Raw genomic sequence first — 26,245 nt, 5'->3', positions numbered from 1 at the left:
GTAGCAATTGGGAAACCAGGTTGTCAACCTGTAATTCACATAGAGTCTGCTGAGCTATATCCACTTCCGTTTATGAAAGTTACTTCTGTTCTCCTTCCTGAAATCCTGGAACAAACTAAGGACCTCATCACACTACAGAATCAATCCACTTTAAATCCGTTTTTTGACTCCTGCAAAATTCTGGGGTTTGTAGTTTAGCAAGGCTGTTAAAGGCTTTTCCCTAAACTACAAACCCCAGAATTCTGCAGAAGGCAACAACCAGATTCAAAGTGGATTCTTTCTCTAGTGTGATGAAGTAGTAAGACACACCTCCAGAAATCCTCCAGAGCAGGCTTCTTAAACTACAAAAGGTTCAAGGGAGAAAGGAGAAGGAGAATGCTTTTGCTACAGTCACACCGAATTTAGCCCATTATGTTCACTAAGATTATATTTAAAAGCCTAACTGCTCACAAAAGTTAGTCACAACATGTGTACTATTGATTTCCTCCTAGATTCTTTCCCTAATTTAGAAGGCCATGTTGACTGACAATAGCAAATAACAGAAAGACAGTTCATGGCAAGTGAAATCGTTTCACACCCATCAGAGGGGTTTTTTTTCTTCCTGAAGCAGATCATTTGAAAATTGAAGTAGTGGAAACCATCCATTGTGTTTGCATTTTAATTAGACGAAGCAATTATAAATTCCCAGTGCTGGCATTATTCATATGCTGCAGAAACTGGAGGAAAAAATGTCATTTTTAAACTGGAAAATGCCATTTTAGCAATCTTCCAAGCTCCTTGTTTCTCACAGTTAAACTAACACAGCATGAAAACATTCCCCTACTGGTAGAGTTTTAGATACCGATTTTCTTTGTGAAAATGTGTAATAAAAAAGTAATGAAAGAGTTATTGACATGCCGTACAGTATCCCATATTTCATTGCTCTAATGGGAGGTATGGTAACAGTGCTTTTAAAAAGGCTCTTGACATTGATGCATTTCTGGTAATGTAGACGACCAAAGCTTATCAGGTTCATAGGAGACTCTATTACACAGGAATCTAATTATTGGAAGTCTATTTAGTTGTCCTGTTTGATAAGCCAAAGGTTAACGAGAACTGCACTGAAAAAACCTGCTGTGATATTACAAAGTATTTCTTACACTGCACAAGATGTAAATGAAATGTATTCTAATCAAGTTCTCCGTTGACTCTTAATTCTTTCTAACTCTAGAAAGTAAGACCTCTGTTCCTGAGTGGTACCACAAAGACATCCTTCTCCCAAAAATTAAGTTATAACCAAAAGAGGGAAATTTAAAATAGAGCTCAGAAAGCAGAATCTAAGAGATAAACGTTATGAGTGAATTGTCTAGATTACAAAGGAGGAGAAAGTGTTCAGATTGTAATTGCTAACATTAAATCTTCATAAATATTAAGTTGGAGCTCTAATTTCAGACAGAAATTAATTATATTTTGGGGAGTAACACATTCAGAAGTGTTTACACAGCTGAGGGGGCCTCAGCTGCAGCAGTTTCAAGCCGGGAGCTTTCTGGACTCATCTGCTTTTCAAGCACATGACTTAACAATCACCAGTTTCATTAAACTTGAAAAGAAAAAAAGAGAAAGAATAATATCACCTGCAACACTGTCACTTGTTAAAACAGAGTTTAAATCAGATTTGTGCATTTTATACATGCTGGACATCTTATCCTACAGGAAGGCTTTCTTTTTTGTTTTGCTGGCTGTTTTCCAAACAGCTGCTGGCATTTGGATTAGAAATCATGGGTTTTCAAATCCTTTCTGGCCTAAACTCAACTAGCAACAGATGACAACACACCAATATATTTCAGAGGTTGCAATTAACCTTGTCTGTGTTTGTTTTTATCTAAAGCTTCAGTTCTACTTCCAACACAAGGACTAGCTACTTTCCCTGAAAATACCAGTGTGGCACTATTCTGCCAAATATGGGCAGTCATCCTTTGCATTCAAAATCTAACTTAACTTTTGAAAATATTGGGGGCTGGAGTGAAAGAGAGAGTGTGTGCAAAGGTACATTTCCCAATATGTTGGAAAAGAAATTTCAAGCATCATAAAAGTGATTGGGAGAATAAAGTGATAACTATGGTTGTAATGCAGAAGGGATTTTCAAGTGGATCTTCAGATGTGCACATGCAGCAAAGTTGGCTTTTTTAAACTTTATTTTCATGAGCACCTCCTCTCTTCTTTCAAGACCTTCATCCCTTTGTCTTACCCTTCATATCACAAAATGACTTCTATCTAGCAGTACGTCTCATTTATTTTCATGAATTTCTTCCTGATTAAGTGTGCAGAGATTTTCAGCTCTAAGCACCTTCAAGTAATCTTTAAGTATATGCTAAAATGGATTTTAATTCAGCCCTTTCTGTATGCAGATCAAAATGCATAGTATTATTTTTCTCAATGAGACATAATTTCCAAAATGCTATCTAAAACAATAGATTAACAAGACATTCTGGAACATACCCACCTCCCCAATGGTCATACAGAAAGCAGTCAGTTCTGGACACCTTCAGACTGTGTTATGTTGAATAAATTTTCATTTCAATCAATCTGTTTTAAGCAGTTTATTAGGTCTATACTTTAAATCTTTATTTTTAACCTTTGATTCTATGAGCTGTTTCGCACTTACAACGCACAGAAGCATGGCCAATGACAACAAAGTCCAAAAAATAGAAGACCCAATGTTGAGAACTCCTACTAAATTCAAATGTTTGCCCCAAACTAGAGCAGCCTCACTGAATCAATGGAAACCACTTAAGTGTTGTCTGACCATATTTCCTCTGATTTAGTGAATCTGCTGTTGTTCTAACAGTATCTAAGTTACAGTGTTTGATTGAATCGGTGAAGCTGTTAAGCACAATACACAGGCGAATGTGTTCAAATGGACGTAGGTGTTTTCGATAAAATTTGAGAACACAGGAGAAATATCTACTAAAAAAAATAGATACCATTTGTGAGTAAATACAAGATAAATGCTAACTTACTGAGTCATCTGTAGCAGAAGCAGGCCAGCCTTCCCACAACTGGTGACGAACAGGGATACTAGTCAGGTCATAAACATTTCGCTTAACCTGCAAAAGCAAAACAAATTTGTTTACATGCTACTGGTATGACAACACATAATTTCTCTATCATTTAAATTGTGCAAATGACTATTTCATTTCAACTCAAAACAATTCAGTTGGTCCATTGTGCTGTTACTTGTTTGCATATGTGGAACTCAAGCTCAATGCAGCCGTGAAAACTGCTAATTTTACTTATTTATTTATTTGTATTTATTATATCTTGCCCATACTACAATAGGCTCCAGGTGGTGTACATGGCTATTCTATCCCCATTTTATCTATGCATGTGGTCATGTGAGGTAGATCAAATTAAAAGAGAGTGAGCCTCAGAGGAAACCTGCTTGGGCCATATGCCCATGTTAGTTAGTTGGTGACAAAGGGAGTAAATCATATTCACTTACTCTAATATATACAAATATTCATACAGAACTCATTCTTTTTTTCTTATCTCTTTTTTCTCAACATTCTGAACCTTTTCCTTCTCCTTCTTCTTCTTCTCATCTGCTCACCTTTGTTGCCTCTGTTCATTAGTTCCTTCAACCACACATGATAAGTAGGTTTTTAAAAAGCAACTTCCACTGCCACAAATATACCATTATCAAAATCCCACTGTCAATTTACACATTATACACTATTATGCAACAACATAGGAGATATAACTGTCATCTTATTTTGAAAGTCTAATGCAGGGGTCCTCAAACTTTTTAGACAGAGGGCCAGGTCACAGTCCCTCAAACTGTTGGAGGGCCGAATTATAATTGGAAAAAAATGTGAATGAATTCCTATGCACACTGCATGTATCTTATTTGTAGTACAAAAACCACTTAAAAACAATACAATAATTAAAATGAAGAACAATTTCAACAAATATAAATTTATTAGTATTTCAATGGGAAGTGTGGGCCTGCTTTTGGCTGATGAGATAGGATTGCTGTTGTTGTGTGCTTTCAAGTCATTACAGAGTTAGGTTGACCCTAAGTGAGGGCCAGGTAAATGACCTTGGAGGGCCGCATTCAGCCCCCGGGCCTTAGTTTGGGGACCACTGGTCTAATGGATGCTTCATATACCTACATGCTTCTAGACTCCATGGATCATACCACAAAATACATTATGTACAGCAAATTTCCACAATGCAACAATATCTACCAGTAAAGTTAAGAGTTAGGAAGAGACCAAGAGCAAACTTGATGCACAGGAATAATCTAATACAGAACATGCATATAACATGCAGAAGACAAAATAAAAAACCACTCTTGTCATATATACCCATTCAGCTAAAAGTCCCCAAACATCTCATCACTGGTCCGTAGTCCACCCAAGACAATTATACAAGTATACCTTAGTTAATAAAAGATATATATGTGGGCATTACCTCTTTAACAGAAAAAAATGTACCAAAACCAGCAATAACATGGAAAGCATATGGCTAGGAATATTTTTTTGTATGTGACTCGGATGATATGAAAAAGTCTTTACATTTTAGGTTGCAGTCCTATTGCCATATTGTGCAGTTTTGTCTTTACTTGTGGAAAACGAAATCTGTTTGATCATTTATCGGCTAAATTTGTAATCTTACTTTCAGCAGGGAACAAAGTGACTATTAGTGCCAATGGGGACTACCGTACTGTGTTTCTCAAAAATGATGTGGTCAATATAGCAATAAAGCATGGTGCCCACACTGAAATTTGAAGTGTCCATTAACTCAAAATTGAACATTTTGTCTTTATAACGGCATCCATTAAGAACAAGAGTCACACAAGGGAAATAAAGCAAAGGTTACTCTACTTCATCCCCCCCCCCCCCCCCGCCAATCCCCTACAAAGTCTGTGAAATAAAAATAACAAAAATCTAGACTTGGATTCTTTACATTCTTTTCTAATTCCAAAGTACAACACTACAGCATTATGAAATAAACAGTATTCTCCTTTCTCCATTCACTCATCTGTAACTGCACTGATTTCAATAACATTCCTTTGCTATTCTAAGCCTGAAAGGCATGCTCTGGTTATAGTGTTATGTTGGTATAAAGCACAATGCCAGACTGATGTGCTGAACAAAAGTGATCAAAGTTCAAGTAACGTTAGCCAACGCACAAGTATTCTGCCTCATTATTCAACCAGAATGACATCTGTTGAGCAACTCGTTGCAGAATACACTAGTTGTTAGAGACAGGCCTCAGCTGGGAGGTACCACGTAAAAAGCATTAGGGTGATATTTGGTTAAACAAACTGCTGAAGCTATATTCACAAATGGGTTCTGAAAAGATGCCAAAGCCAGCCTCACTCACTCTAAACACAGTCAGTATTTTTTCAAAAAGGATTAAAACTTTGTTCTTGTTCCATGAAATGCCAAAATATGTAATTGTTTACAAATTGATCAATATGACATTTTAAAATATACTTACAATAGCCTAAAATATGTAAGGTTCTATGGTAAGAACATTTTTAAACAGGAAGAAGAGTATCCACATATTGCTATGTAGACAAGGCCAAAGCATTAAGGGAAGAGACAGTGTTCAACTGGACCTGGAAGTCCAGAAGAATTGGGACTAGGCTGGAACTCCATTAACATGAGAGGAGAAAATGTGAAAGTACAGATCACAATTGATGATGTTTAAGCAAACACATTGCTTGTGTCAGTCTCAGGCACAGCAGGAGTCAATGCAACTGAAAGGATTTACAGGTCCCAGACCTTAGGCAATTCAATGAGTTAGTTCTATTGCTTCCAAGTTAACACAAAAAAATCCCATTATCAAGGAGAAGATTATAAGAGCTATCGTACAAGAAATACACATATATGCTGTTCTTTGACTACAAACAGAGAACATATACCAATCAGAGACTGAGTAGGTCTAACCAGAGATGGAGAACATCTAGATGATTGGTAGATGTCCTTTGCAATGATCATGTGTACAGTTTCAAGGTCCTATCCTATGAATAAAGAGTGGGGCATAGTACAGTATACCTCATTTCTCAAGACAACCATAGTACTGAATTGATTTTTACTCCATACACACTTTATTTCAATGAAATTGCTGGGATCTCAGTAATATCTGGAATTTCAGCAGTGGCAACAGGTTTGTGGTGGCAGCAAGGTTTGTTGGTGGAGGGAATCAATATAGTCCCTCTCTGCTCAGAAATTGATTGACACACATCTAAACAAAACAATCCACTGAATACCAGTGAACCATTCGGTTTTTGAAACAGCCCTTTATTGTCTATATGGACATATTACAAATCCAAAGCCGGCCCAAAGAAAACTAGCCTAGCTCCTATGCTTTCACACAGAAGAATTCACATATGGACAGACTCGTTATAAGGGAAATATTTTGCAGAATTTCATTTTAGGAAAAATGGATTTAAAACACAAGTCTAAAAATATACTTTTCTGACTATACAAAATTTGTAGAAAACCTTAAACGTAAAGTGAAAAATATTCTAATATAACAGAAGAAGAAGCCGGTAGTAACATGCTGGATACAGTTAAACATGTGGAGAATAGCTCAACTGAAGCGATTGGGCTTAGCTAGAAATTGTTAACTTGTTCCAAGGATTTTGCCATGTCTGTTCTAGACAAATTGTTAATTCTTGATTCCATTTCTTTTTATTACTATTTCATGCAATTACCTGTTTGTTAGAATAGGCAGAATACAGAAAAACAGCAAATCCAACTATATGTGTTTCTTAAGATAGGTGGAATATAGGAAATGACAAACGGAAAAAATTCAAGTCCTTAATATTTTCTTACTTCATACAAATCAATTAAGAAACAAGATCAAAACAATGAGTAGCTACTGTGAGGATACAAAATTATTTAAGATTGCCACTGATGCAATAGCATGGCTTGTGCTGTGATGTATAAGTAGATGGTGTCTTTCAAATATCACATGCCTTGCCCCCAAAAAGCTTGTTGTTTAAGGGCACCTGCAGTAGCATTGGAAAACAAACAGATCAATAGAACAGACAAATGGAGTGGTGATGGGGTCATTTGCGCAGGATTGTATTACAGAACAGGTGGGTTCCTTCTTTTTCAAGGGGGGGGGGAGGAAAGGAAGCACAAGTGTGTCTGTAATATTACTTTAGACAGGTAAGGCAGGAATCCTAAACTCATTTACTTGATAGTTAAGCCTATTGATTATTTAAATATCCTAAAGGCAACAGGTTCCCTATGATTGTTGATGCTAAGCAAGGGCAACCCTGTTTAGTACTTGGATGGGAGACTGCCAATGAGTACCAGGGGCTGTAACCTGTATTTCAAAGGAAGGAACTGACAATCCACCTTCTGAGTATTCCTTGTCTAATAAAATCCTATGAAATTCAAGGCGTTGCCTTAAGGAATAAATCAAGTCATTTTTTCCTTAAGGCAACGACTTGAATTTTATAGGATTTTATTGGACAAGGAATACTCAGGAGGATTGTCAGTTCCTTCCTTTGAAATACAGCTGTATTGAAAGGCATGCACTAAATCCATTCAATATACTGAATACAGATTCTTGGAGCTGGGTTGTTGTAGGTTTTTCGAGCTGTATGGCCATTTTTTAGAAGTATTCTTTCCTGATGTTTCACCTGCATCTATGGCAGGCATCCTCAGAGGTTGTGAGGTCTGTTGGAAACTAGAAAAATTAGGTTTATATATCTGTGGAATGTCCAGGGTGGGAAAAAGAACTCGTCTGTTGGAGGTGGGTGTGAATGTTTCAATTGGCCACGTTGATTAGCATTTGATGGCCCAACAGTTTTTAGATATGGCTTCTTACTGCCTGGGGGAATCCTTTGTTGAGAAGTGATTAGCTGTTCCTGATTGTTTCTTGTCTGGAGTTCCTCTGCATTTGAATGTTATTTATTTACTGCTATAATTTTAGAGGTTTTTTTTAATACTAGTAGCCAGACAGAGGTTGGATGGGTATATTTCAGGAAGCTGGACTAGATACTCCCCATGGTTTCTTCCAACTAAGAATTTATAAGGCAAGACAAGGGTGTTGAAAATGAGGGATGCAAGAAATTGAATGCTAGAATCAAGGAAGGGGGGAGGGCAAAGATGCAAGGGAGACAATGAATGAAGAGACATACAGCAGGAGAGTAAAAGAGGGAGAAAATGTTATGACACAAGATGAGAGAGGGAAGAGAGGATGAGATGTACCAGAGAGGGTACACATACAAGGTGAAGCAAAGAGCAAGGGATAGAGTATAGTCTGTAAAGTTGTCTTCAGTTTCCTCTGCAGTTTTCCTTATGAAACAAATGGCATTCACTCTCATGGGATTCTGGTGATATTTTTATGAAGCTGTACCCTTTTGCAACGAGAAAGAAAGAGACTAATCCCAAAAAAATATTACAGTGATCTGATGAGAATAGCATTAAAACGACAAAATTGTTTGTTTTGGTTTTGTTGATACAGTAAGAGCATGCATGACCACTTTGCATGGTGCCTATTGCGTTTTAATCCCCACAAAAACCCCTGTATCCTAATAAAGAGATTTGCTTAGAAGCAGCAGTGGCCCAAAATCACATGATAAATTCCATCACCAAGCAGGGATTTGATCTTATCCAGTACTTTAAACATTATACTAGTTCTTCAGAATAACATTCCCTATAAAAGCAAAATAAGGGATGAAACACAATGGCATAAAATAATTCTGAATTTGTGTCATATGAAAATTATACATGAAGATTTAAGGGACTGGGATATTAGACTTCACTCTAGCATCACTGTTTCCATCTTCTAAATAGTTGTGTCAGTCTGCTGCACCATGAAGAGGGAGGGGTAGGAGAAAGAAGTAATCTAGCAGCATCTTTAAGAGTGATTGATATATTTTAGCTTGAAGATCTATGATTTCAACGTCTTTCCTCAACTGAGTTAACTGTAACAGATTGCTAGTTTCTTGCTGGACTCAATTAATGTGCCGATTGACCTCTAAAACCTCAAAAACCTGGGATCAATTTATTTTATGGATTACTTTCACTGTCTGCACGTTGATTTTGGTAGAATCCTATTTAAGTGAACACCTGACAGAATGATTAGACTGGCAGGTATGAGATAGGTGCCCTTTTCCACTTCTGCCCTGCATTTGTGCAACTCTTTTCCAATAATGGTATCTCAGGCACCATCACTGCTGGTCTTTAAATGGACCCTAAAGGGACCCACTTGTTAACAAATTGAATAGCACTGTTTTCAGGCAGAAATTGAATCCCAGCGGGTTATTAAAAATCTAAATGTTTCAATTTTTCCCCGCATTCCCTGTAGTCACCTACGGATGTGAGAGCTGGACCATAGGGAAGGCTGAGCAAAGGATGATAGATGCTTTTGAACTGTGGTGCTGGAGGTTCTGAGAGTGCCTTGGACAGCGAGAAGATCCAACCAGTCCATACTTCAAGAAATAAAGCCTGACTGCTAATTGGAGGGAAGAATAGTAGAGGCCAAGATTAAGTACTTTGGCCACATCATGAGAAGACAGAAAAGCTTAGAGAAGACAATGATTCTGGGGAAAATGGAAGGAAAAAGGAAGAGGGGCCGACCAAGGGCAAGATGAATGGATGGTATCCTTGAAGTGACTGGATTGACCTTGAAGGAGCTGGGGATGGTGACGACTGACAGAGAGCTCTGGTGTGGACTGGTCCATGAAGTCACAAAGAGTCGGAAACGACTGAACAAACAACAACAACAACAAATGTTTCATAGTCCACCTTCTTTAATAACATCCATTGGAACAGGACACACACACAATTTAATTGAGTAATATTTTTAGTTGAAACTGTATTTAAGGAGCATTACAAACATGACACAAGGAGACACAAGAAAAGATAATAGCACAGGCATTTACAATCTAAAAGTTTACACAAATCTACACAAATCTACAAGACGAGAGCAAGTAGGAGAAATGCAGCAGAAATAATCTGATTTTACATTCTTACGCTTAGTAGCTGGAGATGACAAAATGAAAAAATCTCATTCATTAAGAGCCAAAGAAAGCATGGTAGGAGACATTTGTGAATAGGACCTCACTACTTTGTAGCATTTTAAAAGTAAAGGAGTAGCAGGGAGGACACAAATTAGGATTTCATGCCCTGCTTTAATCTGGCTAGGCAGTTCAGCAATTGCCATCGAACACCCAACACTCAATCAAACAAAAATAGACAGTCTAAGAAAGTGAACGACAAAAGCAAGGAGTCGCTATGCTGAGTCAGAGATGTGCCAGAAGCATTTACCAAGAGCATGCTGAGGTCATGAACCAGCAGTATATCAGCATATGAAGTTCAAAGGGCTCAGGGAGAAACAAGGTCATCAGTAGTCTGGCATGATAAAACAAGAATTCAAGCAGGAGGAGGAGGACAAGAAAATACCCACACAAGGCCCGGAGCTCAAGGTAGTTTTCTTCCATTAAAGACCGAGTGTGGCTGGAAACATTTGGAGTCAAAGGCAGCTCCAGAAGGGCAAATCCACCATGCCTAAGATACTCAAAGTGGTAGTTTGTACACCAGTGGTCCTTGCACAAATTGTTCACTGCTGCTCTGTAGCAAGTATCCAGATATGACATAAAAATTGCTGCTAATGGGTGCCATAAGCCTAGCTGACAATTCCCCTTTCTTGCTCTGACTGCTAGATATAGAACAGGAGACTATTTGATGAGTTGCCTAGATTATTGCTTCTCTGAAGGCAGGTTATTTTCTGGCACTTTCTTTACATACTTAAGAGGAGAGACCTTTTCCAGACAAGGAATCCTTGAAGGAAAGCATGCTACTACCATGCATGAAAAAAGAGAGAGCTTTCTCCATCTTGCAGTATTTTCCAAACTGAATTTCAGGCTGCAACTTGCCCTGAAAGGAGAGTTACACAGGTACTTCAGAGATCTCTCATGCCATGTGTAATTCAGCTCATAGTCATTAAAAATAGTTTATAGGTTAACTTCACCTAGCTTCCTGGTTCTAATTGGAGCAGGGTCTTAAAGGATGTGGAAAGAGGAAATCCTCCTTATTAAAACTGAGAACTCTTGTGGATCCACTAGGGAGCACTTTTGAGGTAGTAGTATGGTTCATTGTTTATGACAAAGAAAAAAATTAAGAATCATTCTGATAAATCCATCCACAGTCCACCATCCCTTTTCCCCACAATGGACAGATGACCACAAAAGCACTTAATCCCCCATCCCTCCATGCCGCACTTTAGTTAGTACTTAGAGCCAGACTTGGGTACCTTGTTGCACTTTAAGACCTTTGCACTTTATGAACTGCTTCAGTGGCATGCAGCTGTGACGCTTACTGTGTTTGCACTTTAAGACTCTTGCACCTTATGAACTGTCCCAACTGTTAGCAGTTGTGACGCTTACTGCACTTTGCTATTGTCAGTCCTATTGAATTGTTCCATCATTACCCATGCGGTACCCAATCCCCAATTTGTATTGTCCTTCGTATTAGTGACTTGTGGAAGGGGCAAGGGACGAAGCGGGCTGGAGGCTGTGGGTAACAATAAGGTGGGGAGGGCGGAGAAAGGGAATGGAGGAAGTTGGCAAGAAAAAACTCCAACAAACCAAACAACCATTAATGGAACAGAAATTGAGACCAGGGATTTGGACTGCGGCATGGAGGAGGGGAGGTGTTCCACTAGCCGAGGGGCCCCCATAGAAGTCGTGGTGGGGAAGGGGAGATGCGGGAAAAGGAGACCACAGATTCGGCCTAATTCGGATCGCATATCTACATTAATAATTCCAAACCGGTCTCCTATGGTAAATTGGTGTAACCAGGTTGGCGGTCCCTCCGGATTGAAGGTGATGCTGTTGAACGCCAGATCTGTCAACGGAAAAACGACCTTTATCCAGGACCTAATCCTGGATGAGCGGGCAGATCTGGCGTGCATCACGGAGACCTGGTTGGATGAAGCTGGATGTGTGAATTTAACTCAGCTTTGTCCTCCAGGGTTCTCTGTGCAGCATCAACCGAGATCCGGAGGGCAGGGAGGCGGGGTCGCAGTGGTCTATAGAGATTCCATCCATCTGACCAGGAGTCCCATCCCGCAGTCAACAAATTTTGAATGCGTCCATCTGAGGGTGGGTGACCGGGACAGAATAGGGATTCTGTTAGTGTACCGTCCACCTCGCTGCACTACAGTCTCCCTACCTGAGCTAGCGGGGGTAGTCTCGAGCCTGGCGTTGGAGTCTCAACGGCTTCTCGTGCTGGGAGACTTCAATATCCACGCTGAGGCGACCCTCACAGGAGCAGCTCAGGACTTCATGTCTGCCATGGCAACCATGGGGCTGTCCCAACAAATATCTGGCCCCACCCACTGTGCTGGACATACATTGGACTTGGTTTTCTGCCAGGGATGGGAGCAAGGTGGCGGTGTGGAGGAGTTGACCATCTCTCCGTTGCCATGGACCGACCATTTCCTGGTCAGATTTAGGCTCACTGCACCCCCTAACCTCTGCAAAGGTGGAGGACCCATTAAGTTGGTTCGCCCCAGGAGGCTTATGGATCCGAATGGATTCCTGACGGCTCTTGGGGATTTTCCCGCCACCTCGGTAGGTGACCCTGTCGAGGCCTTGGTCGCTCTCTGGAATGGAGAGATGGCCAGGGCAATTGACACGATCGCTCCGGAACGTCCCTTCTCAAGTAGCCGAGCTAAACCAGCTCCTTGGTTTACTGAGGAGCTGGCAGTGATGAAGCGAAGGAAGAGGGAACTAGAGAGCGTGTGGCGTTCGGATCCGAGCGAGTCAAATCGAACACGGTTTGTGTCCTTTCTAAGGGCATATGCCGCGGCAATAAAAGCTGCAAAGAAAACTTTCTTTGCGGCTACTATTGCGTCTGCAAGGAACCGTCCGGCAGAGTTGTTCCGGATTCTCAGAGGTCTTTTAACTCCCGCCACCTCAGGCGGGAGCCCTGACAATTCGGCCACGCGCTGCGGAGCATTTGCTCGGTTCTTCACAGACAAAGTCGCTTTGATCCGTTCTGGGCTGGACACCATGTTAAATGCAGTCTCTGAGGATGTGACACGAGCACCTGCTTGTCCTATTTTGATGGATTCTTTTCAATTTGTGAAGCCCGAGGATGTGGACAAGATACTTGGAGGAATGAGGCCCACTACGTCCATCCTAGACCCCTGCCCATCCTGGCTTCTGAAGGAGGCCAGAGGGGGATTGGCTGAGTGAGTAACGGTGGTGGTTAACGCCTCCCTTCGGGAAGGTGAGATTCCAGCGAGCTTAAAACAAGCTATTATAAAACCGCTGTTGAAAAAACCATCACTGGACCCCACCACATTTGACAACTTTCGGCCTGTTTCCAATCTCCCCTTTTTGGGCAAAGTCATGGAAAGCGTGGTGGCCTCACAACTCCAGGTATTCTTGAGAGATACGGATTATCTGGATTCGGCACAGTCTGGTTTCAGACCGGGACATGGAACTGAGACGGTCTTGGTCGCCTTAGTGGATGATCTGCGGCGGGAGCTAGACAGGGGGAGTGTGTCCCTGTTGGTGCTCCTGGACCTCTCAGCGGCCTTCGATACCGTCGACCACGGTATCCTTCTGGGGCGCCTTGCGGAAATGGGTCTCGGGGGCACTGTTCTGCAGTGGCTCCGGTCATTTCTGGAGGGCCGCACCCAGAAGGTGTTACTGGGGGACACCTGTTCAACGCCACAGCCTTTGACTTGTGGGGTTCCACAGGGCTCTATACTGTCCCCCATGCTGTTTAATATCTACATGAAGCCGCTGGGTGAGATCATCCGGAGTTTCGGGGTGCGGTGTCATCTGTACGCAGATGATGTCCAACTCTGTCACTCCTTCCCACCTGCTACTAAGGAGGCTGTCGAGGTCCTGAACCGGTGCCTGGCCGCTGTAATGGTCTGGATGAGGGCGAACAAATTGAAATTAAATCCAGACAAGACAGAGGTACTCCTGGTCAGTCGCAAGGCCAAACAGGGTATAGGGTTACAGCCTGTGCTGGATGGGGTCGCACTCCCCTTGAAGGCGCAGGTTCGCAGCTTGGGTGTGATCCTGGATTCATCATTGAGCCTGGATCCCCAGGTTTCAGCGGTGACCAGGGGAGCATTTGCACAGCTCAGGCTCGTGCGCCAGCTGCGCCCGTACCTCGGGAAGTCTGACTTGGCCACGGTAGTACACGCTCTGGTCACATCCCACTTTGACTACTGCAACGCTCTCTACATGGGGCTGCCCTTGAAGACGGCCCGGAAGCTCCAGCTAGTCTAGTGCGTGGCAGCCATGTTACTAACAGGAGCGGGACGCAGGGAGCACACAACCCCCTTGTTGTTCCAGCTCCACTGGCTGCCGATCTGCTACCGGGCCCAATTCAAGGTGCTGGTGCTGGCCTACAAAGCCCTAAACGGTTCCGGCCCAAAATACCTGTCTGACCGCATCTCGGCCTATGAGCCCACGAGGACTTTGAGATCGTCTGGGGAGGCCCTTCTCTCGATCCCGCCTGCCTCACAGGCACGCCTGGCGGGGACGAGGGATAGGGCCTTCTCGGTGGTGGCCCCCCGGCTATGGAACACCCTCCCTGTAGACATCAGACAGGCGCCCTCCCTTATGACATTCCGCAAGAGACTAAAGACGTGGTTGTTTGAGAAGGCGTTTGACTAAGTGCTACAACAATTGGCAATGATGATTGGAACGGAATATGGAAAACGAGATTGGATTGTGATTCTATGATGAGACGTCGCGAATGATTTAGTGTAATTGTAGTATTAATAGTGATGTTGTTGTTGTTTGTGTAATTGCCTTATTATAAATTGTTTTTTACATGTTGTACACCGCCGTGAGTCGCCCTAGGGCTGAGAACGGCGGTCTACAAGTGCAGTAATAAATAAATAAATAAATAAAAGAGACATGAAAGAAACAGGCCTCCATCATTAGCAACTAAAAAGGCATAGTACCACTGAACTGGAAAATTCCTGTAGAAATGTTATTGCAGACTTCTCTCAATTTCTCAATATATACCACTGTAGCTGGCACAGCAAGTACATCATTTGTTGCAATAGATTCTAGGAGTTGAATGAAATTAATGGAAGAATAATACTTTAAGTGGCATAAATGCTTAATAGGCAGGGAAACCGCATTTTCTTATAAAAAATATCTTGTAGTGTGACCACAATATCCCAGTGCCTAAAACAGAAAGCGTATTTAGAATGAAAATGAGAATAAATGGCAGGATTCTTCATGTTGATTGTGGATGAACATGTTTGGAGACTCTTGGTTGTTTATTATTCACTTGGAAGGGCCCACTACCTTGGCACATATGGTGACATTTTCCAGCTTGACAATCTATGGGCCAGGAGTTTGGTGTAAGCCTACAGTGTGCATTCTTTTTTCTATGGGCTTTCATATTGTGTTTATTTGGCTGCAATACTGGTAAAACAAAAGGCGTTGGATATTCTAAATCCCTTGGGTTAGAAAGTGAAAAGAAAGTGAAACCTTATTTCAGAGAAAGAATAATAAAATTCCCTGTAACTGACATTAGAGTTTTTGACAAAATCAGGACAAAAACATGAACAAGAAGAAGAACCTGCCAATCTTGGCAACATTACATTATACAACGTGAAAATTTCCCTGAATAGCGTGAACAACTGCACCCATGTTTTCACATTACATATTGAGGTGTAATACTGTTTTGCTAAACACAGATTTGCACAAACAAATGCATATTTTCAAATGTTTGCCCTTGTAATGTGTTTGCAGCTCTGCTTTTCTTTCTACATTGGTGTTAAGAGGCATTGCTGCGTGCAGCTCTTAAAGGCTATTAGACCTGCCTTAACCAGAAACCAGAAACAAGAGGAACATCCAAATAGTCTGTTCAATTTAGATGAAAGTACATGAGCAAAGAAAAATAGAAATGAGACAGAAAGGACTTTCACATTTTCTTTCTGGCAAACAACTGTGGCAGACTATTATTTATTTATTTATTTATTTAGAACTTTTATATACCGGTCTTCTCAACCTCCAGAGAGGGACTCAGGCCAGTTTACAAGAGATTCATAAACAATAGTTAAAACATCACACCCCATAATACACTAATACATAAAATACATTAAAAACAATCATATAAATACATAAGGCCAAGTCGTCAAATGAAATCACTAGGTCAAGGATTCTTCCCTTTGCCTCACCACTGTTAGTATCTCACTGCAAGCTGAGTAGAATAATAGTAACACAATAAAATGCTATTAAAATATCTGCATTTCTTTCCTTACCTACAGGCAAAGACCTTTTTGTTTAATCAGACTTTTAATGTGTGAGCAGAAAAGATTCAATTGTGATGTTTCAGATATACTTGATTATAGGCCAAGTTTTCAGCCCTTTTTTAAGGCTGAAAAAGCTCCCATGACTTATATTCGAATGAGGGTGCTGGAGTGAAGGCATGGGGCTAAAAGAAGCCCTTCTTTAATCCCCACACCTTCTCGCCAGGATCCTCACCTGACTGCACAGCAACTCACTGGAATTGCAGTGCGGAGAGCCAACCTTCTTCTCTCCTTCTCCCGCCGCATACGCCTCCCTCCTCCTCTCACCACGTGCACCCCTCCCTCCGTCCTTCCTTCCTCTTCAATATTTTTTTAAACATAACGGCATGTGCCACAGAGTTCACAGCCCTTTCTGCAAAGGGAGATCATCCTGATTAGTTACTTTCAGTCTTTTAAAACTCTGATTTTTCAAAGGGGGGGGGGGGTAAGCCATTTAGAACAGGCTGTGATCCCAATCGCAGGTTGATTTCCTACTGAACAGCACCACTTCTTTCTCATTTGGATTAAGACTCAATCTATTCACCCATATCCAGTCCTCCAAGTATGAATCCAATTCATATGTAGCCAGAGCACCCTTCATATCATTAGTCTTTTGAAAGTAGAGAATGAGAGCAGTCTACATAATGTACAGAAAAGTAGGGCTGGGTGTCTTCTTTGCTGTCTTTTAGTAGACAAGTAAAGATCCTTTTGTTTCATCAGGCCTTTGGGGACTGATTGCACAGGAAAAAAAGACCTTTCATGAACTGTGTTTTCTGCATTTGTTGTTCTTCCTTCTAATGGTCTGATTTTTTGTTTTGTTTTTTAGTTATATTTTAAATTTTTGCATAGTGTAAAAAAATAGCTGTAACTATTTATCTCCTGTAAACCTGGAGTCCCAGACTGGGAGAAAGTATAAACAATAATTAACAATAATTAATAATTAATCATTCTCACTGGCATCCTTTCTGTTCAATTCTGCATTTCTGTAGGATCTATTTGTTTGAGGTGGCCTCTGTCCCAGAATTGCAAGCTTCAAGAAGCCACACTCTTTCAGCCTCCATAATAATAATTTAATCAGAGTTGGACAGATTTATCTTAAATTACAGTTTTATGTAATTATTTAAAAAAAAACATTTAACCTACTGATGCCTCAATTAATGTAATTTTATTGGGATCTATTTTTATTTTTAAAATTTACTGGGAGTGGCTGCATTTCCCATCCTTGGCTTATACTCGAGTCAATAAATTTCCCAGCTTTTGTGGTAAAATTAGATGCCTCTGCTTATATTTGGGTTGACTTATACTTGAGTATATACTGTACCTTTTCAACTTTTGCATGCTTTTAAAATGTTTTTATGATGTTTGGTGATTTTAGTTGTTTAAAAAAATCTTTGCAATTTTTTTTAATTGATTGTCTCTGGAAGCTACCTTAGGTCCTACTCTGGAGGAAAGGCAACATATAAATGCAAATAAATAGATAACCAAAATGCAACTGCAGTATTTACATTTTTTTTTTATTCAGTAACTGATCATTCACTGCTGTGAAGCACATTACTTCATCTGGATTCGGATTACTGTGCACCTTTCACTAATAAACTTAACAAGTTTTAATTCACAAATATAAGCAAGCATTGAAAAATTAAATTACATGCTTTGGCATTCTTTAATTATTCAGATTATTGATACAAAATACTGTAAGAACATAAGAACAGCTTGCTGGGACCAATCAGATAACAATAGGAAGCTCAGAAGCTGAGCATTAATGCAACAGCACCTTTCCACTTGTGATTGAAACACCAGAGGCACTCCAAGTCGCCAGATACTGGTCAAATTTAATCAACTACCAAGCTTGCAAACTTTGTGTTCTGTCTGTTTGTTTGTTTGTTTGTTTTGTTAAACATGTAATACAAATGTCTGGCTGCTCCTGACATGATAAATAAAATAAATAAAATAAATACTTGTGATTGAAGACAATGGTTTATTCCTAGACTGTAGCTAATACATAACCATCATGGCATTTCTAATTTCTTTTCAAAGCTTTGTAGGTTGATGGTCAGGAATATCTATTTTGGGGGGAAAATCCCATAGTTTAGTGTTGTGAGATGAAGATCAATTTTGCCAATCCTGAATCTTCCATCATTCAGTTTCACTGAATGATTCCAGGTTTTCAAAGGGCCCTTCCAGACAGGCCCTATATCCCAGAATCTAATCCCAGGTTTTCTGCTTTAAACTGAATTATATGAGTCCGCACTGCCAGATAATCTGGAATAAACATAAAATTTAGGATTAGATCCTGGGATATAGGGTCTGTCTGGAATGGCCCGGGATGGGGGGGGGGGGGATACTTTCTTATCCACTGTCTCCATGCTATGCATAGCTCTATATGCTTCTGTAGTGTTTATGGCTGTTTGTCCACTTTTTATTTAATCTTGAATGTCCCAGAGGTTATAAACTTTCTTCATAACGGAATAACTCCAGGGAGAAGCATGTGCCCTTGTTCAGACAACACTGTAAACAAACCACCCAGCATGTCTTATTTATCTACTCTCACTGCAAATGGTAGATATTAGGCAGTGTATAAAATATACTGCTCATATAATACAAACCAGGGAGAACTTGTGGTTTTCTGAATTCTAATTTCATCTCATCATGGATCATTCCATCCATAATTTTTAATTGACCCTAGGGCCACCAGACTAGAGTTTTATTCCAAACCTCCTAAATTATGAATTTCGATAGAAGTACTAAACCATGGGGCAAGGGGACACTTGTGAAATAAATTTAAAGTGCTTGGAAGGTTTATTTCCAAGACTGTGCTACATCAAAATCACGCTCTCTTGAAGAATACAGATTTCCCATAGAACTGAAGAAAAAATACAACTTGAGAACTTTTTGATTATAAGACTTGGTTGGCCTGTGATAAACTGATATATTAATGAATCAAAGAATGCCGACCAAACCATTTTGACCTGAGGTTGATCACGATTATACTCCAAAATCTCAACTAAGCATTCATAAATTTGTATGCATTCAGGGAATCCCTCATCAAAATTTACATTTTAAATCTAAACCAGTCTGAGAATCTACTGTATTTTAAAATCAGATCATCTTACCAAATGTATAGACTGACAAACAGCACTGAAAATTAAAGCTTCACAAAAATTCATCAAGGTAGGCTTGTACACAATCACACTAGTGACAACACTGCTGACACTGTCTCACAAAAACATGCAAACTATACATATGCAAGTATGACACATAAATGTAATACAATTGAAACATACAAGTCCTAAACACATGGACTAACAGTAGATCAGCAATTCTTTTGGCTTCTAATTCTGAGCATCTATTTTTCTTACCTTTTAAATTTCTCAATATTGCTAAGTCAAATCTTTAATTCCCACAAGGGGTGACATTTGACTACTATAACAACAGTGGAGTTTTAAAATCTTTTTTTCTAAGTAGAGCATCCTGTGACCACAGATTGTAAGAGTGAACTATTTAATTCCACAATAAAACACATTCTCATACAGACTGCACCCAATTATAAATATGCTTCATAATGAACATTAATGTCTATGGTACTAAGAATTTCTACATTGTCCTGTTAAGCTACTAACAAGCTGTATTATTATAGTCAAAGGCTGAGTTCTCTTTTTTAAAATTACTTCCATTTAACTATTCACTAACAAAGCTACTCCATAGCTCATCCCTGCCATAACCTGCTCTATTCAGAACCATATGGGAAAAGACATTAAATAACCACTGCAAAGCACAGACTTCTAGTATTAGTGCTACACGCTGCATATCCCTATTCATTATTCCACCTCCTCTATTTAATCTATCATTAAGATTCAGTGACCCTACACTAAATTTAAAGCAGATCCTTCCTTCCTCCCATGCCTAAATTCACATACTTTTCTAGTTGTAGATGCCCTCAAGTATTACCCACTCGACAGGGTTTCTCTAATCTCAGCTCCAAGCTAAGTTGTGTTCTACTACCAAGAAATTGCTGCAGCACATCTTTTAAGTAGAGGCTTGCATTTTTAATTGTGCTTTCTCATCAATTATTTTCTTATGTGCTATATTCTAATATTGTTTAAAAAACAACAATGAAACCCCATAGCACTCCCTATTGTATTTTAACTCCAACATTAAAACACAGTTATCGACAACACAACTCCTAAGCTGTTAGGGATTTTAATCAACAGTGGTAAATCCCATTAAAAATTGCTTGCCTATTTTACACAAAATTAGGCAATTTTAATTGAGAAAACAATGGTTTCATACAAAGGAAACAGAACATAATTTCTGTCAAGTACTGCCAAGATTTGTGTCCCCTCATCAAACTGTGTTGTGTTTTGTGGCAAAACCTCTGGATTTCAAAACTGGCTTACTGAAATGCCTGGGAAGCAGCTCTTCGGTAAGTCTAAATCCCAATCTGCTATATCTACAGAAGTTAACAGAGTGCTCCATTGGATCAAATCTACAAGTATCTATGCTGCCATCCCATCCCCTTCCATACTCCTAGTAAAGAAATGGTACAGCTGCCATCTAGCAATCCACAATTGTTTGATATACCCCTTGCTTGCGGTGCTGGTTCACAAAAATACACACAAGAGGCTACAATTTAGGACTGATAGGTTGTATTCTATTTGATGAGCTGCTTATTGTGTTGTCCTAGGATGTAATCTATTTGGTGAGCTACTTTTGTGTTGTCCTAGTTTAGAGTTGTAATCTACATGTTTTGAAAACCAAAAGTGAGATGAAACAATAAAAATATTTTCATTATGTATGATTTTTACAATTCACAAAATGTCTAGTCTCAGGATGCACTAGAGCAGGGGTCCTCAAACTAAGGCCCAGGGGGCCAGATACGGCCCTCCATGGTCATTTACCCGGCTCTCACTCAGGGTTAACCTAAGTCGGAATTGACTTGAAAGCACATAGCAACAACAACAACAACAACAATCCTATCTCTTCAGCCAAAAGCAGGCCCACACTTCCCAATGAAATACTAATAAGTTTATATTTGTTAAAATTATTCTTCATTTTAATTATTGTATTGTTTTTAAGTGTTTTTTGCACTACAAATAAGATCTGTGCAGTGTGCATAGGAATTTATTCATTTTTTAAAATTATAATCCGGCCCTCCAACAGTTTGAGGGATTGTGACCTGGCCCCCTGTTTAAAAAGTTTGAGGACCCCTGCACTAGAGCAATGCTATTTGAAATGGTGGTCCATTGACGGGTGCTAATCTGCAGCCATTGGCTACAAATCCAGAACAAAATTCCAGGAAAGAATGGAACAGTCATGGCTAATGGGCGAATGTTGCCAGTCCCTGGCACACTGGGAGGAGATTTAGCCTATTTTCTTAACTAGGAATTGCTGTGCTCAGTTGTTTCTTATAGCTGTAGGGCCTTTTACACTTTTGATAGTCTTTTAACTTATGATCTGGCCTTATCATTCATCTGTCCCTCCCAAGCATTAAGGGTTTTTTTCCTGCTAAGTATATACAGTATATTTGTTGTTACCCTCTTTATATTACATGCTGACATTGAAATGTATTTGATTAAAATATTAAATAAAGAGTTCTGCAAAGACAAAGACTACTCTGAAACAGCTGGTACTGTTAAAACTTTACTGTGCCAGCATGCAGCACAACTGCACTGACAAAATTGCATAAACACACAAGAGTAGCCTAGACCACTGGCTGAGCAGCCATGAGTGGTGTACACAAAACCATCCTGTCCAGATAAGCCCAACTTAGAATATCCAGGAAAGGGGGAGCTGACTGAGGACTAACACAGCCATCTGGTGCGCAGAAGCTTTCTAAGACAAACATTAGGTCATAAAAGCAGTAACAAAAGAATGGTATGCAGTAAAAAAAACACCTTAGCCATGCAAAGCTTCTGAATGCATTTGGGAGTCCTCCACATGTTCATAATGCAAGATACACATTGATACATGGAGTGCATGAACAGAAAAAAAAAAAAACAGCCACTGACATGAGTACAGAAGGCAACAGAAACTTGGAGAACCAATTAGCTCCACACTGAAAGCCTGAAGCTGGAAGGCTGGTAATGTTGGGGAGCCAATGGCTTTGTTGCTGTTACTGACACTGGTATTCTGTGTTGTAGGGGAGTTCTACACTCCCATAGCCCTGAACAATGGAATTCCACCCATATTACCACCACAAGCAGCTGCAACATTGAACAGAACATTGTATTGGAGGATTCAATACAAACAATCTGGTTTTGTTAAAGTTGAAAACAAATCCTCTCAATATTTTACTAACTTGCATTTGTGGAGCCCCAAGCCAGATGTGGCCACAGAGCACCGACTGAAAATGGAAAGTGATAGATACACATCATAGGAAGCACAAATAAATATGCTATTCAACAAGGGTAAATGATGGCTTCTTGGTCAACCAATTGGTCAACATTTGGTTGTTGTAGGTTTTTTCAGGCTATATGGCCAAATTCTAGAGGCATTTTTCCTGACGTTTCGCCTGCATCTATGGCAAGCATCCTCAGAGGTAGTGAGGTGTAATAAATATATTAATTTAGACCAGGGATCCTCAGACTTTTTTAAACAGAGGGCCAGTCCATGCCCCTCAGATTGTTGGGAGAATGGAATATAGTTTGGAAAACAAGAAAACATGAACAAATTCCCAAGCACACTGCAAATATCTTATTTGTCATGTAATTGAAAGAACAATACAATATTTAAAATGAAGAACAATTTTAACCAACACAAACTTGCCAGTATTTCAGTGGGAATTATTGGCCTAGTTTTGGCTGATGAGATAGTCATGGTGGTTGTGGTTTTACAAGGTGTTTAGCCTTCTCTGCAAAAGCATACTCATGCTACACCAAACTACTAATCGTAAAGTTCCATAGCACTGAGCCTCGGCAGTTAAAGTGGTGTCAGTCTGCAATAAGTCTTTAGTGTAGAGATGTACCCTGAGTTAGCTCAGCAAAGAAGAGAAGGGAGGGGAGAACCTTGTCCTTCCCAGTTGGCTCAGAGAATAGCAAACTGCTGTACCTTTGCTATCTTATATGTTCTTTCACATTACTCATTTTTGCCATCTTGACCACACTCTGATGCTGCTTAGTCACAAGCTTTCTGGTTTTCATCTATAAAATCTAAAGGGCCATTTCCAAGCACCTCTATCTTCTGAATTAGAAGAAATGAAACTGCGAAAGCACCGTTTGAGATGTTTTCCTGCTTGAAGAACATTCTCATTAGGCGCTAGGGAAAATGGAGGCTCATTTCGACTTCATGTCTCTGGATTCCCAGCTTTGATGCTACTCACAGAATTGGGCATTTCTGCTGTAAACTTGTTTTCCAAAACATTTCTATCTGTTATACCTACATACAAATTTTCTTTATTCTTTTCACTGGTTGTATTGAATCTGTTTATCCTGTGACCAAATTGGGGATTTTAAAAAATGAAAAGTGAAATAGATAAATAAGTGACATACAAATAGAACTCATCTCCCCTTTGAATTTCCATGTAATTTTGTTTCCATTTACCTTTTCCCCACAAGTCTGGACAGTTCACAAATGTTCCACTTCAACAGAATAGCATTAAAAAAATATTCCCAAGCACTGCTGACATTGCAATAGTTCCATAACAAATTCTCAACCAGCCATCATTAGCCTTTTGTAAGATACAGATATAATGTGGGTATACATGCAATAGCTACATATAGGTAAGACTGCTGCGACGTGCTTTAGATAAGACTGCCTCTTAATCAACTGGTCAGAAACTTTAGCTAGCTGGTACCAGCTGTAACAACAAGACTTTTTAGACTATTAATTTCACTATTACAACAACCAAACTGGCTTCTGATCCATTTCTGGGTCCAGTTCAACATGCTCATCTCCTTTAATGAATCTATATGGCCTAGAACTAGGATGCTTAAATTGGACTACCATCTTCCATTTAAATCCTCTTGTCAACTCAGTTATTTTGGGAGACGCCTTCAATTGATGACCTCAAAAGAAACATCATAGCAGCGTCCAAGCTATGCAATTCATTGCCCTAAGAAATGTGCTAGACTCATACACTGGCAGCGTTTCATGAGGCTTGAAATCTTTTTAAATGTCAGTAGCCGATTGATGCTTAAACTGCCTTCTGTTCCATTTTTGTTTGCTTGAGGATTTTTTTTTTGTTCTCCTTCATTTTCTGTATTATTTTATTTTGCTATGCCATTTACTTTTTAAAAAACATTATTTTGATTATTCAGTGTGTTGCTCTTGTAAGCCACATAGAACAGTTTATGAGCTGGGAAAATGGGATATAAATATTTAAAATAAAATAAATAGTCAACAAATAAAATAACCACAGGAAACATCCATTTTAAAAATTCTATATCTAATTTCATTTCTGAGACCAATAACTAGAATTTCTTGTGTATGAAATGGGGAACCGTTTTTAGCTAAACATTACATAAAGGTTGCTGAAATAATGCAAGAGTGAAGGTATGACCTGGGAGGGATACTTTTTAAAATATCCCTTCATTTTTTAAATAATCTTAATTAAGAAAGTATGTTGTATCTATCTGCCACTACTGTCATGCTGACTCCCCTCCAAACCAAGTCCTGAAGGAGCTGGTCTGACAGTAAGCCACAGCTGTTAACTCAGAAGCTGAAACAGTGGGAAATACTGCATTCGCGCACTTCTTAAAAAGCCAAAATCTAGCAGAATTTGGGATTGAAAGGTATAATATGACTAGCCAATCCTCTTTTTTCCTCCGTCACTATCAATTCAAATCTAGGCAGTTCTAAGCAATGGATCAACTTCATTAGTCATCAAATTTCATCACATGTCAGTCCCAGCATTGTCCACTTTCATCAAGACCTGAAGCATAATCAAAGCAACTGCTGCATTTTATACTAAAAGCTTTAAATCATGAATTGATTTCAGATTTGTAAATCCTATATTCATTGGCTGGAGCAGTACAACTTTCCTTATATTCTGACACTCAAGTCAACTTCAGTTTTTGTGGACTGTAGGTGTAGGTGCAGAGGGAATACAATGATCTTAAGGTCCCAGGGTGCAATTCTTTTCTTTACTGTTCTAAAAATACATTTTGAGCACATATATTTTCCACACCAGAGGTGATGCAAAACCTGTATTTCACAGGATACAATTAATGCAAAGATTAGAAACTATTATGTTGTTTTCTCTGCCTATATTTCTGCAACAAAAACTTGCAAACTAACCATTCCCTCTTTGTGTTCTGGCCATCTCCTTCTTTGGCACCAACAAAGCAAGTTCAGAATGTTTCTTTTCCAGTTAACTTCAGCTACTACAATGGGAAGTTCCCTTCCCTCCTCTTACAGACCAAAAACTTGGTCAGAGGTGTGCTTTCCCTCTGGAATAATTTTAAGGGTGCCCAAGGGGCCACAGGAGATAGGAGGAACTGCTAATTTTGTTGAGGATGAGGAACACGACTCTATCATTGCCAAAAGCTTATTTGAAACAAACCAGTTTAGGGCAAGACTGCTTTAGATTACATTTTGTAATGTAAAAGACCTAAAACTAAATCTCTAAACATTTTGAAAATTAACAGGACCACCTGTTTTGTCCTGATTGTTTCCTATTACTTTCTGCGTCAAAGACAATAGGCCTCTCGGTTTCACTGTTACAGAGCATAAATCTGAGGGCAATAAGTGATTATGTTCTAGTCACATATTGCCTCTTGGCACCTGTGGGAATTGAATCCTTATTGCTAGGCCTCTTCTTGTATGAACATGTCCACCTTCAAATATCAGCCACAGAAGGTTTTCTCTGTGTTCCATCTGTAACTGAGGTACATTTGGCAAGAAATCACAGTGCCTTAAAAGTGTTTGCACCTATTTAATACAACCTCAAGTCATGGAGAGCTGTTTAGCACACTTTATGCTGGTTTTTTCCACCTTTGAAAATGGCAGTGGGGATCAA

At 39.7% G+C, this 26,245-nt stretch overlaps 1 protein-coding gene across 1 annotated transcript in view; it reads right to left on the bottom strand.

Moving 5' to 3' along the window:
- Window positions 1-26,245, bottom strand: part of FAF1 (Fas associated factor 1) — a 212,434-nt gene that overhangs the window by 107,705 nt on the left and 78,484 nt on the right. Inside the window, exon 8 of the mRNA XM_060773485.2 lies at window positions 3,000-3,086. Within this exon, the coding sequence (XP_060629468.1) occupies window positions 3,000-3,086 (87 nt within the window). The remainder of the gene's footprint in view (window positions 1-2,999; window positions 3,087-26,245) is intronic.

Source organism: Anolis sagrei, chromosome 4, assembly GCF_037176765.1.
Source record: "Anolis sagrei isolate rAnoSag1 chromosome 4, rAnoSag1.mat, whole genome shotgun sequence".
NCBI lineage: Eukaryota > Metazoa > Chordata > Lepidosauria > Squamata > Dactyloidae > Anolis > Anolis sagrei.
This window is presented reverse-complemented; position numbering and strand designations above follow the sequence as displayed.